Here is a 17701-nt window from a genome sequence, read left to right on the forward strand (position 1 = left end):
CAAGCAGACATATGTACCAGTTTATGAGGAATAATTTTGGATTTACAAATAAGGAAATACCAGAATCTCATCTGAATAAGTACCAGAAAAATAAAAAAAAGCAGAGATAAAGACCAACACTAGAAAAAAATAGTATTATTAAGTAGTAATGGACCTGAAGTGGGAATAATACACCAAGAGAAGTAACTGTCAATGTAGACCAACAGAAGCCACACAAAATGATCTCTGATGAGTTAGGTCTCACTTATTTATAAAGTGTGCCATCAAAATAATCTCCCAAGTTAAGTCATGGATGGGGTAGGAAGAAAATGTCACAGAAAACCTATCCTTCTGTCTTGAAATCCTGAGGAGACATACAATGTATGTGCAGTCTGTGAAAAGACCTGGAAGGCCATACTCTCCTTTAAAATAAAAAAATAAGGCCGGCGCCGCGCTCAATTGGCTAATCCTCCGCCTACGGAGCTGGCACCCAGGGTTCTAGTCCCGGTCAGGGTGCCGGATTCTGTCCCGGTTGCTCCTCTTCCAGTCCAGCTCTCTGCTGTGGCCCAGGAGTGCAGTGGAGGATGGCCCAAGTGCTTGGGCCCTGCACCCCATGGGAAACCAGGAGAAGCACCTGGCTCCTGGCATCGGATCGGTGCAGCGCGCCGGCCGTAGCAGCCATTTGGGGGGTGAACCAACGGAAAGGAAGACCTTTCTGTCTCTCTCTCTCATTGTCTAAATCTGCCTGTAAAAATAAATAAATAAATCTTTTAAAAAATTTGAGAGAGAGAGAAAGAGGAAGTCTCATATCTGGTGGCTCACTCCTCAGTTCCACAGAATTCCATTCAGTTCCACTGAACCCTGGCAGTTCGACATGGGATGCGGGTACCTTAACCTCTGGGCTTCACACGTCTCTTGAGGGATCATGTGCTTTAAATGGAGCAACAAAGAACAGCAGATGGATTAGACACGCAGACACACACAAACAGTAGTGAAAGAGGCAGCAGTTTGCATAATAGATTCAATACTCTTTTAGGACAAGACAAAAAACTGTGGCTCTCCCAAAGTAAAATTTCCATTTCACAATCTAGATTTCATTACACAAGTGCATGTGCACAAGCACACGCACCTATGGGGCAATAGTATGAAATATTACTAATCTATATGAAATCTAATGAGATCTCACATTTCAAGCGTCTCCACTAATTTAATAATTAAAGTCTGAACAGAAATCTCCAACTGGTATATATTTTCAATCAGTTTCATTGCTTTTGTGGCAATAAACATTACTGCACTGAAATCCTTTTCAACTAAATACACAAGCCGGAAATGCTTTTTTACAGAGCAGAATGGGCAAGTGGATAAATTACTTAATTATTTTGAGGCAATATCTTTATGTCACTTAAGCTTCCCTACCCACAATGGTGATAGCAGGCAGAATTCTAAAGATGATCTCCCAGTTCCTCGGCTATTATATCAAACACTAATCTAGGTACTGTGCTGTAATTAAAGGCCCAAGTCAACTGATTCTAAGGTACAGATATTACGTGGGTTGATCTGACCCAACCATGCAAAATCTTTACAAGCACTTTTCTCTGGATGGTAGCAGAAGGGAAGTCAGAAATACTTAAAGGACAAGAGGATTCGCCACACCATTGCTGGCTTTGAGGCCGGAAGGAGCCATGTGCAAGGCCTACACAGCAGTCCCTGGGAGCTGGAAGTGACCCCAGCTGACAATAACCTGAATGAGTTTGGAAGCAGATTCTTGACCAGATAAGACACTGGTCAGCCTGGCTGATACTTTGATTTTGGTCTGATGAGACCCTGAGCAGAGAACCTAGCCAAGCCCAACTTGGCTAACTGTTTGAAGCTGTTAAATCTGTGATCTTTTGTTATACAACAACAGAAAATTAAAATAGGGGTGGGCATTTGGCCTAGTAGCTAAGACACCTACATCCCACATCTGAATGCCTGAGTTTGAACCCAGTTCTGGCTTTTGGCTCCAACTTCCTACTCTTGCAGACCTTAGGAGGCACTGGCTACGGATCAAGCGACTGGGTCCCTAGGAGATCTGGATTGAATTTCTACCTCTGGCTTCAGTCCTGGCCCAGCCCTCGATCTGTGGGGCATCTGGGGAGTGAGCTGCAGGTGGGAGCTCTCTCTCACTACTAAGCGGGAAAGAAACTTCCTTCTGAGAAGCTTTGTATTGAAGCTGTCATGACGAGTTTTTCAGTATTTATATACACAAAAAACCATCTTGCAGTTTTCTATCTGTAGAGGCTGGCCTAGGGAGAGAGAGAAGTCCCAGGAACGTAGAGTGAGTCTCCCTGAGCTAGACAGCCTCACACTTTGTAGGACGTCTAGCCGGTAGCATCTCAGGCACTATGACGATCAGAATACACTTGCAAGTTTCCAAAATGCACTCCAACGAGAGTCACAGTTTTTTTGGGTTTTTTTTTTTTTTTTGACAGGCGGAGTTAGACAGTCAGAGAGAGAGACAGAGAGAAAGGTCTTCCTTTTCCGTTGGTTCACCCCACAAATGGCTGCTACAGCTGGCACACTGTGCTGATCCGAAGCCAGGAGCCAGGTGCTTCTCCTGGTCTACCATGCTGTGCCGATCCGAAGCCAGGAGCCAGGTGCTTCTCCTGGTCTCCAAGCACTTGGGCCATCCTCCACTGCCCTCCCGGGCCACAGCAGAGAGCTGGACTGGAAGAGGAGCAACCAGGACAGAATCCGGTGCCCCAGTGGGGACTAGAACCTGGAGTACTGGCACCGCAGGTGGAGGACTAGCCCAGTGAGCTGAGACACCGGCTGAGAGTCACGATTCTTATGGAGATCCACGGAGAATCACTGGGCCAGAAGCAGCACAGCTCAGCAGGAGAAATGTAGAGGTCATGTGCCCATCAAAATCCCCTGAAAATCCACAGCCTGAACTCCTCCTCTTCTTGAGCTCTTTCCATTTCCATCAACTGGCAATAAACTGCTTTCACATTTAAAATTTAACTTCCATATCAAATGCCATCTTGCATAACAGCTTACTTGGAAACATCTTTTGGAAGATGCTCCTGAGGGGCGGCAGTTGCGGTACAGCAGGGTAAGTCACTGCGTGGGCTGCCCGCATCCCACATCAGAGCGCCTGGTGTGTCTCAGCTACACCATGCTTCCGATCCAGCCTGCTGGTAACGCTACTGGGAAAGCAGCAGAAGATGGCCCACGTTCTTGTGTTCTTGCCACCCACGTGGGAGACCCAGATGGAGCTCTTGGCTCCTGGCTTCTGCCTGGCCTACCCTGGCTGTTGTGGGCATCTGGGGAGTGAACCAGTAGATGAAAGATTGATCTCTTTCTCTGTGTCTCACCCGCCTTGTTGCTCTGCCTTTAAAACACATGAATAAATCTTAAAAAAAATTAAAATCTTCCAAGAATTGAACTATGCAAATTATTTTTTAAGTTACCAACAATTCCGTTTGATTTCATTTTTAATCCAAAGTAAAGCAACAACAAAGCCCCACAAGGAGTTTACCAAGTCTCAGGAAGACTAGAAACACAAGAGCTTTGGAGACTCAACTGCAGTCGGTGGATTTAATGTGACTCAGACAGAGATTCTCCACCTCTGTCTTTGAATTCAAAATTCCAAATTCGGGGTAAACGTTTGGGGCAGTGGTTAGGACCACTCCTGGTTGCCTGCATCCTATATTGGGGTGCCTGGGCTGGAGTCCGTGCTCCACTCCCAGCTCTAGATCCCTGCTAACGTGCATGCCCGGAAGCAGTAAGTGATGGCTAAGTAGCTGGGTCTTTGCCACCCACAAGGGAGACCCGGATTGAGTTCCTGGGTCCCGAGTATTTGGAGAGTGAACCGGTGAATGAGAGATCTCTACCTCCCTCCTTCTCTCTCTCTCAAATAAAAAGGCAACCCACAAAATGCCAACATTTGTGGGAAAAAATGGTTCACAAGTTCACTTTGGGTCAGTATGCACCCTTGGATCAGCCAGCGGTGGAATCAGAAGCAGAGTCCGTGTGTACAGATGTAACTATGGGTCCAGCCTCAAGAACTAGGAAGATTTTTCAGGGAAGACAAAATTCCTGAGCTGAGTAGTTCCACCAGGTGAGTCTGCGTTATCTTGCTGTGGAAGGGTCCAGAACTGAGGCGAGTTACACCGACTGATGCTTATCTGGGGCTTTTCTACAACGAACACGGAGCACTTAGTATTAGAAAGCAACATCTTTCCCCTCCCCTCAATTTCCATAGTGATGAACTTCTACCAGTTATTATTGGACTCTCCCAGCCCTTTAATTTCTTCACTCTAGGAAAGGAAAGACAACCTAGCTGAATGGTATATATGGAAGGACCAATGGAGCATGCTCAGTCCAGCAGCATCCTAACAACCACTTAAAGAAATTAAAGAAACTGCCCAAATTCTTGCAGTCTTTTGAGTGCTGCCCTGGCTGCTGATGCCTCAGACCGGGTGGGTGGGCAATCAGTGCTGGGGGCCAGTCGGCAAACCCACTGAGCAGGCCCTCCGGTTCAGCCTTGATCACTAACATAGGTGATTTTTAGGATTCTTATTGTAACTCACTTATTTTTAAACGTTTACTTATTTATTTAAAAGGTAGAGAGATATACAGACAAACACAGACACACAGAGGCACCTTCCATCCACTGATTCAGCCCCAAATGTCTGCAACAGCTAGGGCTGGTACAGGCCAAAGCCAGGAGCCTAGAAATCAATCTGGGTTTCCTACACGGGTGGCAAGGACCCAAATGCTTGAGCCTTCACCTGCCGCCTCCGAGTTGCACACATTAGTAGGAAGCTCATTCGGAAGCAGTGCAAGACTCGAACCCAAGTGCTCCGGTATGGAATGCGGGTGACCTAGCAGCGTCATCACCACTGTGCCAAATGCCTGCCTCCGAGTTGTTTCTCAACATTCAAAACTCAGCAAGAAAAAGAGAGCTATTTATTGAGCTTCTTCAGAGATGTCAGACATGTTTCCAAAAGTCTCTTATAGCCATTGATTATAAGGAGGAAATAAGTGAAATTTCCTTAATTACCATTATTTTCTCTGTCACTTAATTTCAGCTTACTTGCTGTATTCAACTCTATGATTTACTAATTCATTACCTGCTTAACTTTCATATTCTGATAGCAGAACTTCAAACTGGAAAGGACATTTGTGGTCCTCTAGTCCAATGTACTGCTACCAACGCGCCGAGGCCTCGTGAGATGACATGGCTAATGAACGCACAGCCAAGACTCAGTGGCTGTACTTCCTGTCTCCAGTGTTTCTACATGTCCTGTGACACCAGTGAGTACAAGTCTGTTTTCACTTCTACAGCACTTCTGTCAGCTTCTGCACCTATTGCTTCCGTATTCAAATAAGCACTCGCTCATCACCTGATCCCAGGAACACGTGTCCCACAGGCCTGCTGCATGCCACATTGGGAACTCTGAGCATTTCTCTCTGGCTTTTGCTCCGGCATCGACTTTATCTTATGCTGTGTCTGGGCAGTACAGCTCTTCCTGATGCCTGGCCATGGCAGGCCGATCCGTTCCTTAGCAAATATAAGTGGGTCCCTTATGGGCAATGGACTGGCAGATTGATTTTTTTCTTTTTAAAACCAGTAATCACCATCATCACAACTTTTGATTTTTATAAATTTAATCAGTCCATCTGCAGAATTGTTAGGAACAATGAATTTGGGGCTGTTTTCCGACAGACTTACAGATCCTCATATAGATTTGCCACTGCTCATCATTTGCTCTTAACAGGATTCGTAAAGCAGACATAAAATTCTGTACTTCTCTTTTAAATCAAAAGATAAACTTCCTGGGCTGCTCATTTTCTTTCTTGTCCAAATAAACCTTTTAACTCTTATTTCCCTTATTCATCTGTTGTTTTCTAACACATTATACATACATACTTCCATTTTTTATGTGTAAGTATACATATATATACACAATATATAAATGTATATATAAAAGATTCAAGTCAGTAGTATATAAGGATACCTACAAAAATCTGTGGACAGTGGAATTAAAAGATAATTTTGGTATAAAAAAATTTGAAATCTATGTATATGATGGTTCTTCAAATAGTTTATGGATAATATGTATTACGAAACACTAAGTGTGGATTTCAAAATCTGTCCTATTTCTCTCACCCAGAGGGAAGCACCAATTACAGTGACATGGACCCTCCCACACCTTTTCCAATAGCTGCAGCTTTGCTTTTATCCACTGATTTTCCTAATCAGAAAACATCCATGTACTTCCTCTCCTCTGCAGTGACAGGCACTTTACATTGCTATGTTTGTCTTCCTTTGCTTACCTTCCTCTGTCGTCATTCTACTCTGGAAAGACCTGAAACAGCCTAGGAAATCCCGTGTGCACACCTTGCAAATCTACAACATGGTCCGAAATTATCCTGCTACAGTACAGAGAGGATATGTGCCTATTTAAACTAAAAGTAAGTAGAATTTAAAACTCAGTTTTTCAGGCCCACCAACTATACTTCAAGGACACAACAGCTACCTGTGACTTAGTGGCTGCTGTGTGGAATAGCACCGATTTGCAGCGTAATCACTGCTGGATGCTACACTGGACAGCGCTAGCCTGCAGACTTGACTCGTTTTATTTACTCATATAACAGTTAAGTATCTTTTCCCAATGCTGGGGTGTAACAGGCGAAGTCACTGCTTGCCACACTGGCACCCCATACCCGATTGCCTGGGTTTGAGTCCCAGCTGCTTCTTATCTGTCTTTCATATATTTATACATCTTAAAAAACAAAACAAAACAAAAAAAGTAATGGAACCTGAGAGAGCTTTGTGAAAAGTTTTATTTTTTAAAAAAATATTTATTTGTGTGAAAGGCACAGTGATGGGGTGAAGGTGGGGGAGAGAGAGAGAAACAGAGAGCGAGAGGTCTTCCATCCACCAGTTCACTCCCCAAATGGCCGCAACAGCCGGAGCTGGGCTGATCTGAAGCCAGGAGATAGGAACCCTGTCCAGGTCTCCCACATGGGTAGCAGGGGACCAAGCACTTGGGCCATCTTCCATGGCTTTCCCAGGCATGTTAGCAGGGAGCTGGATCAGAAGCAGAGCAGCCGCGACTTTAATACAGGATGCAGGCAGCTCAAGCAGTAGCTTAACCCACTGTGCCACAGCGCTGGCCGCAAGCTCCGTGACTTTTTGCAAGAGGTTCCAAAATGTCTCCACCTCTAGAAATTGCGCGTCCATTACCTAGGAGCCCAGTGCCTCCCCACCCAGCTTCTGGTGGGCTTTTTTTCCCTCAAAGTCTAAGGCCGCAATTCGTCTCCTCTATATAATTTTTTTTAATCTCTTTTCTGCTGGAAATTGTTTCTTTGTTTAAGTTTAAAAACTTCGCAAGTAGACAGATGCCCAGGAAGAGGAGGAAGTTTCTTCTTGGCAAGGAGCTCCTCTATGGAACTCCACACGCTCAGCCACCTGGAGGCAGGCTTTCAGTTCAGAAAAGTTTGCTACACGTTTTCTCTCTGCTTCTTTAAGAGTTATGCCTTCCAACCTTTTCCAGCATGTATACTCTCAATAGGATTTCTAGATACACTGGTGTCACTATACCTCTATCGATTCCTTTCAGCTGTTTGGCTCGTCACGCACCTAGTCTAGTAACACATGGCCCTCGGATGTGCTTGGTGTTTCATACTTTGGACATTCTTTTACATTTCAGAGGATGAGCTCTGAACATCTCTCAGTGGCTTCTGCACTACAAGCTATTGCATGTGAGACTGGGACTGGGCACTTCTGCCTGTCTCAAATCTTCAGGTTCACCTCTTTGTCTGCACTGTGGCCTCCTTTCTGCCCTGCGCTGGCGCCATCTATATTTTTAGTTTGCTTAAAATCTCAGCACACTCTTGTCCGGTCATTAGCTCCTTTCACCTCACTGAACACCACACATCTTTGCTCCTATTCGCCCGAGTTGCCAGGAGGTGATGTCTGTGCGAGTGGGTTCCTGTTTCCTACACACTCTGTCTTCCTTTCTAACATTGTGACACTGATGAATTATACCCAGTTCTTTCCCCACTTCTTGTTTTCACATGGCGTTTGAAACTGGTTTTTCTGGGATTTCTTGTTACTCTAGTTTGGGTTCAGTATCTCCACCCTGCAGGCTTCTCAGAGATCTCTCTTAGAGATCTGCTTTCTCAGAATGGATCTTCAGAACAAAGGCAGGCTACAAAGTCCACCTAGCTTGTATTTCAAAAGTTGTTTTTTAAGGCCTAAGTATTACTAGGAAATGGCCATGTTTCCACAAGGCAGGGAAACATTACAGATGGTTACCTGCCCAGAGCAGTTCACAGAAGCAAACTCAACCTAGAATGTGCTGTTAGCAACAACAGCACAGCCTATCCACTGAGCATCTCCATGGAGCCCCGCCCTCCGGCCCCCACAGTATTTGAGCCATAACAAAAAGCCGGCAGGGAGAAAACACAGGGCCCTCTCCTCCTTAACGGCGCTGCAAGCTCTCGAGGTCCTGCTGTATCTCAGAGAAAAATCCAAAATCAGGTTCCTGACTGTTTCCTTACATGATGGAAAGAGTTAGGAGGTGAGGCAGGAAGACTCAGACCAGAGGGGCAGGCGTTGTGCAGTGAGTTCAGCCAACGCCTGCAACACAGATGTCCCGTATCTGGGGGTGGGTTTGAGTCCCATCTGCCCTGCTTCCAATCCAGCCCCCTGCTAATGTGCCTAGGAAAGCAGCAGAAGATAGCCCAAGTGCTTGGGCCCCTGCCACCCATGTGGGAGGCCTGGATGAAGCTCCAGGCTCCTGGCTTCAGTCTGTCCATTGCAGGCATTTGGACAGTGAACCAGCCAATGGAAGATCTATTTCTCTCTCTGTCTCTTCCCCTTTCTCTGTTACTCTTCCAAATAAATCTTAAAAAAAAAAAAAAAAAAAAAAGAGGAAGAGACAGATATCAGAATACAGAGATGGGCTGAGAAAGGGGTGGTGAGGCTAGAAGACATGGCAAAGGCTCTCTGCTCCTCTGCTCTGCCTCACCACCCTCCAGAACCAGTTCTGCCACTTCAGACCCAGCCCTACATCTGCTCTAGGGGGAGATGAGAAAAGACACTGGGTGTTTCTGTTTTATAGATAAGGGGCTGTCAGGAGGAGGAGGATCTTGCAGAGAATGGGAGGCGTGGTGGTGCCTAGGGCATTCCCAGAAGCAGAGACAGTTCAGGGAGGTGCAGTGATGCACACAGGCTGAAGATGGTCTGTTTCTGTCCCAGCAGCGAATGTCTTCGCAAAACAAACCTCAACCCGTCCGGACCCTCACTGTCCATCAGAGGCAAAGCCACTCCTGGGTACGTGGAAGCGTCTTTGCTCTAACTGCGGCGGTCTTAGGTTAACTAAAGATAACTTTAAAATGCAAATTCGCTCAGAAATGATTTTAACTGCCACGTAGCATCAACCTCCTAATTGTAAATCTTTATTCAACAAAGCTGGAAAGACAGTCTGCCTCATCAATGAATATCATGGGTCCCTCCAAAAAGAATGGAAAGAGTAAAGAAATTAAAATGTCTCCACAGATCAATAAAGATGAATGGCACTTTAAAGAAAAAAAGATAATTCATAAATTGTGAAATTCACCCTTTTAAAATACACCATTCAGCGGTTTGTAGTATGCTAACAAGGCTGTACGGCTATCACCACTATGTATTTCCAGAGCATTTTCCTCACCTTGAAAAGAAGTAGTATGGGGCCAGCACTGTGGTGTAGGGGTAAAGCCGCCGCCTGCAGTGCCAGCATCCCATATGGGCGCTGGCTCAAGTCCCAGCTGCTCTACTTCCGATCCAGCTCTCTGCTGTGGCCTGGGAAAGCAGTAGAAGACGGCCCAAGTCCTTGGGCCCCTGCACCCACGTAGGAGACCAGGAAGAAGCTCCTGGTTCCTGGCTTCAGACTGGCCCAACTTGGGCGATTGTAGCCATTTGAGGAGTGAACTAGCGGGTGGAAGACCTCTCTCTCTCTCTGCCTCTGCTTCTCTGTAACTTTGCCTTTCAAATAATAAATAAATCTTTTTTTAAAAAAATCATTAATTATTAAAAAAAAGAAATGGTGTGACCATGTGCAGTCACATGTTTCCTTCCAAGTCCCTGCTAACAAGTGACCTGCTTACTCCGCCTCCATGGGCTCGTCTCTCCTCGATACCTCATGTGAATGGAATCAGTCCATTTGTGACTTCCTGGGTCTGCCTACTCTTACTTAGCATGCTTCCAAGGTTCATTCAAGCAGAACATGTACCAGCAATTCATTCACTTTTCCGCTATGGGGCCTACCATGTATTATTCATCCATGAATGGCACACTTGTTTTAAAATCTATTTTGGCCACCTACGTCAACTCTCAGGACTGCACAAGATTCAACTCAAGATACCATACATTATTTACAGATCACAACACTGCCTACTAGCATTGTACTTTTTTGTCAGTTCACAAATCACCCCGCATATTACAATCCTCATTGTATTGCATCTTGTGAGTACTTTAGTAAACACTTCTTGGGCTTCCCATCTTGGGCCCCTCTTTCTAGAACTGCCCCTGCTCTCCAAGCCCTTACACAGTTACCGTGCCCTTGCTCCCGCCTACCTGAACTTGATTCAGGAAGGAGCACCTGCCTTTAGCTGGACCAGCAGGGCTCCTCACTGTGGACGTGGGACAGGGAGTAAGACCTTGTTTCCAACCACCTGTTCTCTTACTTGCAGGAGTGACAGTCAGGACTTTGACCATTATTATCTGCCCAGTGCACTAAGAAACTGAGAAAACTAGCTTCCAGGAGAAAGTAGCAGAGAGCAGAGATGAGAGATGGAGCCAGAACTCCTGAGCCCCCTGTGGTCCTCCAGTCCAGGTTCAAGGCCATTCCTGTACTCCACGGGAAGTCCTATATGCTTCTTTACAGCCTTCTTGATGGGTAAGTTAGTTGAGGCTTCTGCCATCTCTGGTCAACAGCTCTAATGTAATCATCCAGCCAGGGAGCTCTCCCACTCCCTGTCAGCAATGGCTCAACCTCCACAGCACCCTTCGTTAGCCAAATATGTATGTGGGAACTTCAAAAAGTTCATGGAAAATGGAATTTAAGCTAAGTTTGTTTGGTAAAACAAAACTGAAAGCCAGAACATTTTGAAGTACCTCTATACTTATTTAAAATATTACCTGTGGGATAACTTGGAAAATTAACTATCAAAAATACTCAACACATTCTTGGATGAATATGCAGAGAAAAAAATACCAGGAATTATGACCATTTTATAAAAAGCTAGTGCTGTGGCCTAATAGGCTAGGCCTCCACCTGTGGCGCCGACATCCCATATGGGTGCTGGTTCGAGTCCCAGCTGCTCTACTTCCGATCCAGCTCTCTGCTATAGCCTGGGAAAGCAGTAGAAGATGGCCCAAGTGCTTGGGCCCCTGCACCCAGGTGGAAGACCCAGAAAAAGCTCCTGCCTCCTGATAAGCCCAGCTCCAGCTGTTACAGCCATTTGAGGAGTGAACGAGCAGATGGAAGATCTTTCCCTCTGCCTCTCTCTCTCTCTCTCTCTGTAACTCTGCCTCTCAAATAAATAAAATCTTAAAAAAAAAAAGCCATGTGATCTTATCATCAACTCAACATATCTTTGTACCCATACACATTTTGCAAAAACTCATTTCGTCTCCTCAGACAGTAGGCATCTTCTTGTTTTATACTACTACATGTCCATTTGCATTTGCTTAAGACTTTCTCAGTCGTTTATAAAGCAAAGTGTTATGTTTTCCTAAGAAGATGTGAAGTTTGATATGAGTGATTTCTACTTTCTTTTTAAGCAAATTCTGTAGCTGATGCCCTGCCTTCGTTTTCTCCTCCTGTAAACAGGATATACTGTCAGGCACCATGCATTCACACCACCACAAGTATCTAATTCTGACCCGATGTACACTGGGGGGCTGGGGTGGGCAGGGGACAGACTCCTTGACCTGCTGCACAGGAAGCAGTTTCAGCAACCTTGCACTACCGCGGTCTGAGGGATTCCTGCTGCCATGGACCCATGTTGTGCTCATTCCCTGCATGGGTCTGGAGTCTTCGCTTCCTTATACACAGCTCTCTTCCCAAAATCAAATCCAGGATTTGTCACCTAATTGCTTCTTAGTAGGGATGAGATAAAACCAAAAATCCAAAAATAGTTTCTTAAATCCCTATTAAAAATCCGATAGGGAAAAACAGTATAATCTCTCAAAGTCTAAGACTTGCTTCCTGAATGGATTTTGTCTCCCACTGTTTAATGCCCCTACCTTCCTTGAGATGTACTTAATTTTTTTTTAAATCATACTTCCAACATTACAAAGTCATAAAAGGATAGAGTCTCCTGGGGCTGGTGCTGTGGCACAGTGGGTTAAGCCTCCACCTGCAGTGCTGGTGGAGTACTTTATAAAAAGCCAGTTCTGTGGCCTAGTAGGCTAGGCCTCCACCTGTGGCGCTGACATACCATATGAGTACTGGTTCGAGTCCCAGGTGCTATACTTCCAATGCAGCTCCCTGCTAATGGCCTGGGAAAGCAGTGGAAGATGGCCCAAGTGCTTGGGGCCCTGCACCCATGTGGGAGTCCTGGAAGAAGCTCCTGGCTTTGGATCAGCCCAGCTCTGGCCATTGCAGCTATTTGGGAGTGAACCAGTGATGATCTCTCTCTCTCTCTTTCTCTCTCCTTCTCTCTGTATCTCTGCCATTCAAATAAAAAATAAATAAATCTTTTAAAAAGTAAAAAGACAGAATCTCCTTTAAATCATGGAAGTGTTCCCACTGGGCACAAATATTGTGCAGCTTCTGAGGGTCTGACCCAAGCGGCTCCTCTGCAGCTCGAGGCAACTGTGTCGGCCAAGGCGCTGAGACACCAGGTGCTAGCAGTCACCCTGCCCCCACTAAAGAAAGCCAAGCTCTGAGATTAACAAATGGCTCCACCAGGATTTGCTGCCATTTCTTAGACTCAGACTGTTAGGTCAGGAGGAGACTTTGCACATCAACTTTAACCTACTGAAGGTGGCTTCACAGAGTAAGCTGATTAGAAACAGCACACTCGCAATGAGGGTACTCGGAGTCTGAGCTGGAAGTGGGTGTCATCACGCCACCTCCTAAATGCCGACCGACAGCACGAAAATCCCTCTGCATTCTAAGAGAAAACAAAAAACCCCAAACTATACCTTTTTGCTTTTGAAAGTGAAGGTGCGCAGTAGTGGCGTCGTATCTTACTTAATGGAGGTAAACAGTTTGTTAACAATGACTCCATAGTTCAGGCTCTAAAAGTTGCGCCTGAGGTATAAACATGAGGGAGGGCCAAGTGGAGGGAAACTGCAGCCCAGCCCCTCCTGCACCCTGAGGATCACCACCCCACGGCGCCAGGGGTGCCCCAAACTGCCACCCCTCCCCTCCTAGAGTCTCCTGGCCAGAAGAGGGACATGCGCCCCACGCCTCAGCAACTAGGTACCTCGCATCATCAGCAAGAGTCTAAGTAGGGCCAACCTGAACCCTTCCCTGGAACTGCCTGTGACACTAGGGGCTGAGGGACACGGACTTGGCACCTGCTTCCTGCCCCAGGGAGAAAGCCCTTTGCGGCAGCAGAGCCCAAGGCCAGCATTCAGAGGGAAGCAGGAGAGCTGCATGGTTTGAGTGTGGCAATATCAAACCCCGGGTTCTCATTCTTTTGCTGCTTCTTGGACACTGTAAATTCATCCTGTATCTTTATCAACCACAAAGCGAGTGTGTGCCTCTTTTGCATAAAATCATATGAATTGGGTTTCTGCCCTATACTTACCCCAGGAGAGAGAACCAGATATACATTGTCCTTAATAAGGAAAATCACAGAACTTGTTGAAACAAATTCTTTTTTATAATTTGGATGCCCACGTCTCACTCCTAATGTCCTACAGCTATCAGCTGTGCTTCCTCCACTGGGTAGCCCCTCAGGGATCTGCGTTTACCAACACTTCCCTAGGACAGCCCTAGAATGTTTTTAAATTCCACTATAGCCTTGCTTCATTTGTTTTCCAATAAAAGTTGAATCTGAAATATATTCCAAGTAACACAAATGGAATTTTCCCTTAATTGGAAATTTTAAAAAAGTCATTATAATATGCTATGAGACAAAAATTAAAATTTAAAGCCAATCCAACAGAGCTATGGCTACTTCCATATAATTTAGTAGCACGTTGTTTACCTTATGACAATTGAATCAGCAACAATAACAAGTCTCAGGACCTACCTCCAATAAGGCTCCAGTTTGGAAGAATTTCAAAGGCTTTTCAATGGAGTAATAAAGGCTGTGGTAGCTCCCCTTAGCCAGGTACGCTCGGACCAGACCAACCGCTATAACCAGCCACCTGATAAACGAGAAAAACATAATCAGGGACGAAAAATGATACACAGAATTTAAGGTAACATGAAGAAAGGGCAATGGCAGGTGGTGCTGAAGAGGACCTCAGCCGTCAGGGTCCCGCATTTCTGGCCTGTAGCTCTCCGACACCAAGTGGGGAACACGGAAGTGCCCTGGTGCCAGCAGCACTCCGCCTCCCCCAGCTGGAGCTTGGCTTTTTGGCAACTTGGTCTGTAGAGAACACAGCCAACATGAAGGGAATACGCTAAAATCGCCTGTGTGCAGCTAAAGCTAGGCGCCGGAAAGTCTAACAAGAGAAAAGGAATTCTAACTGCCTATGCGGTTAAAGGGTCTCAACACTAATACAGTGAAGACGTTTCAAAACTCTTTTGTAAGTGTCTCACTGGAACATATCCATATCTAAAAATCAATCCTTTTAAAATTGCAAATGAAGTAAGGATAAAAGGTTCTGGGCTTTTTTAAAGAATAAAGATTTCTACAAGAATGCTCCAAAATCATCTCAGAAAAGAAAAGCAGATCGACGGTCTTATTGAGTAGGGAAACACAAAACAGGTGGCCACCTGGCATGCAGCTGTGAACGCCACACTGTCCCACTGTCCTTTCCAGGACTGGTCTGGGATTGTGAATGTGCTCAGTTCCTACTGAGGCCACGGGACCTTTAGTATGACGGTACGCCCGCGAGGCACTCACACGTTGCCTGCAGGGTGCAAGGCCAGCCAGGCAGTGGGACGGCAATGGGATGTGGTCTAGATCCTTCCTAGAAACTATCACACAAGCACAAACGTGAGCTTGTAAAAGAAATGAAATCCTTACTGGTGTAAGTGGTCAGCGTTAACAGCAATCAGTTACTGCTCTGATCTATCCGAAGTCAGAGCATCACTCTACTTTCGAAGTCTGTTTCTCGACCTGGTTTAAACACAACGCCCTACCCTCCGCCCCAGGCTCCAGATTCCCTGCCCACAAATAAAGGCTTCTTTTCTTCTTCCCCAGTATATCTTCAAATCCCTCCTCAGTGTAATGCTCTTTCCAATGCTTTTGCTAAGAAAATAAGAATGTTATGTATAAACACAGATTCCAGAATGTTCTTTTAAAAATCATCTGTGTGGCCATTCTATGTGAAAGAAAACTTGTAACTAATAGCTCTTTATTGTTCCAGAACTTTTAGTAACAGCTGCTATGAGCTCAAGCAAGACACACGTCTCCGAGTCTAGGTTTCAACACCTACCATTTCTTTTTTTAAAGATTTACTTTGTATTTATTTGAAAGGCAGGGTTACATAGAGAGGAGCAGAGACAGATCTTCCATTCGCTTGCTCACTCCCCAAATGGCCAAAACAGCCAGGGCTGCGCCAGGCCCAAGCCAGGAACCAGAACTCCTTCCAGGTCTCGCAAGTGGGTGCAGGAGTCCAAGCACTTGGGCCACCTTCTGCTGCTTTCCCAGGCACATTAGCAAGGCGCTGGATGGGAAGTGGAGCAGCCCACGCCCATACAGAATGGGATGGCTGCTTCCCAGGTGGAGGCTTAACCCACTGCGCCACAGCACCGGGCCCCAACACCCACCATTTCTAATACTAGCAATAAGACCGTGGTCCTCCAAGGACACAGACAACTAGCCAGCTAGTTAGCTAGATTTTTTTTCATGAAACAAAGCAAGGTGCTGAGCTGTCAGTGGGCATTAGCACTTGTGTTTAGAAAAAGGAGGGGAGTGTAGAGTATTCACAGGTGTGCAGGGCTCAGCCGCTTAGGGTTACACAGGACAGGAAGCCTCCCGCTCATCCTGCCCATGCATTCATTACCTACTCTTAAAAACAGCAGCAGGACATCCACTAAGGTTCTTTAACCAACTTTTTGGTCTGAGATTTTTTTTTTATAATAAGATGTTGGGAAATTTTTTTCTAACCAGTTAACACAATTTCAAAATACATGACAATGGTCTGATCCTGCGATCCTCGCCAAACCCACAGAAAAGGCGGAGTGGGAGGACCCTGAAGATCACTCACCCCAACTCTTTGGTTTTATAGAACGAGGGAGGTCAGGTGGAAGAAGGCGACCGACCAACCCACAGACGCTCGGCTGGCCAGTGTCAGAACCAGAACGAAACATCTGCTGTGATGAGGGCTGGGCTGAAATGAGGGGGCCTGAGCGTCCACTCCCCCCTCTCTGGTACCTCTGCTTTCCACCCCAACCTCACTCCCTCCTGCGAGGTCTGGCTTCATCTCGAGCACCGCTGCACTCCTGTCACTGGTCAAAAACTTTGAACGCTTTCCCATTCCCTTTCGGCGCTAAGCTCAGGCTGGACTTACAGGAATGGTGGCTCTGCGGCCACAGCTCCCTGCCCTGCCCTCGGATGCAACGTGCGCGGCGGAACGGGAGCTGCGCTGCGGCGTGGCCCGGCTCACCGCCCCCAGACCTGCTGCACCTGTGACCGGCCAGCCCACCGGTCCTCCGAGGCCCTCCCGAGCCGGCGCCCGCCTCTCCCCGTACCCGGTGCTGGGGGACCTGGCTCGCGCCCCGCGCAGGAGGGAGCTCGAGGGTCGGCACCGGGGCCGATCTGGCGCGCGGGCTCCCGGACACCGACCGCCGCCGCGGCACTGAGCGCGGCGGGCCGCGCCGCTCCCTCCCCGGCCGGGCTCGCTCCCCGCCTCCCCGCCTCCCCGCGCCCCAGCCTCACCCCGCCGTCATCACCACATTGTAGATGACCAAGTACGCCGTGGCCAGAGGCCCCGGGCCCTTCTTCTTCCGAGGGCCGCTGGCTTCGCCGGCCCCGGTCCGACCGCCGCCTCCCCCATTCCCCTTGGTCGCCGCAGTGGCCGCCGCCGCCGCCATGTCCAGTGCCTGAAGCCCGCTCTCCGTGCGTGAGCACCCCGGGCCGGACTCAGGAAGGCGAGGGGGCGGAGAGAGGGACGAGAGAGAGGCGGGATCGGGGCGGCGGGGCGGAGCCGGGGACAGCGCCCACGGCGGCCGCCATCTTGAATGAGGGCACGGACGCTCCTGGCGCGCCAACCCCTCGGCTCGCCTCGATCGGCGCCGCCATCTTGGATCAGGGTCAGCCCTGCTTCCTGCGCGCTCCCGGTAGTGAGCTCTGGCGCCATCTTTGATTAGGTCAATGCGGCTATCGGTTCTTCTTACAGCCGCCCCCTTAGTGTTGGAGCAAAACAATTACGCTTTCTCTCGCGCTTGTCTTCGCTTCGCCCGAGGGCCCTGTCTTCATCCCGAGCATCCTGCCATTTTGGATCTGGGCGATGACGCCATCTTCACGTCCCACCAACCCTAGGGACCAGCAAGGACCCTTTAGTAGGGCACACCCTGCTCTTTAACTCGTAGCCAGGTTGCAGATCCAGTCC

General features: G+C 47.4%; 1 protein-coding gene across 1 annotated transcript in view; it reads right to left on the reverse strand.

Annotated features, from left to right (window-relative positions):
• HACD2 (3-hydroxyacyl-CoA dehydratase 2) overlaps positions 1-17326 on the reverse strand; it is a 98927-nt gene extending 81601 nt beyond the window's left edge. The window contains exons 1-2 of the mRNA XM_002716611.5: positions 17029-17326; positions 14227-14344 (exon numbers count right to left, since the gene is read on the reverse strand). Of these exons, the coding sequence (XP_002716657.1) occupies positions 14227-14344; positions 17029-17183 (273 nt within the window). The 5' untranslated portion in view covers positions 17184-17326. The remainder of the gene's footprint in view (positions 1-14226; positions 14345-17028) is intronic.
• Between the last annotated feature and the right edge of the window lie 375 nt (positions 17327-17701).

The sequence above is a fragment of the Oryctolagus cuniculus genome, chromosome 4, assembly GCF_964237555.1.
Source record: "Oryctolagus cuniculus chromosome 4, mOryCun1.1, whole genome shotgun sequence".
Taxonomy (NCBI): domain Eukaryota; kingdom Metazoa; phylum Chordata; class Mammalia; order Lagomorpha; family Leporidae; genus Oryctolagus; species Oryctolagus cuniculus.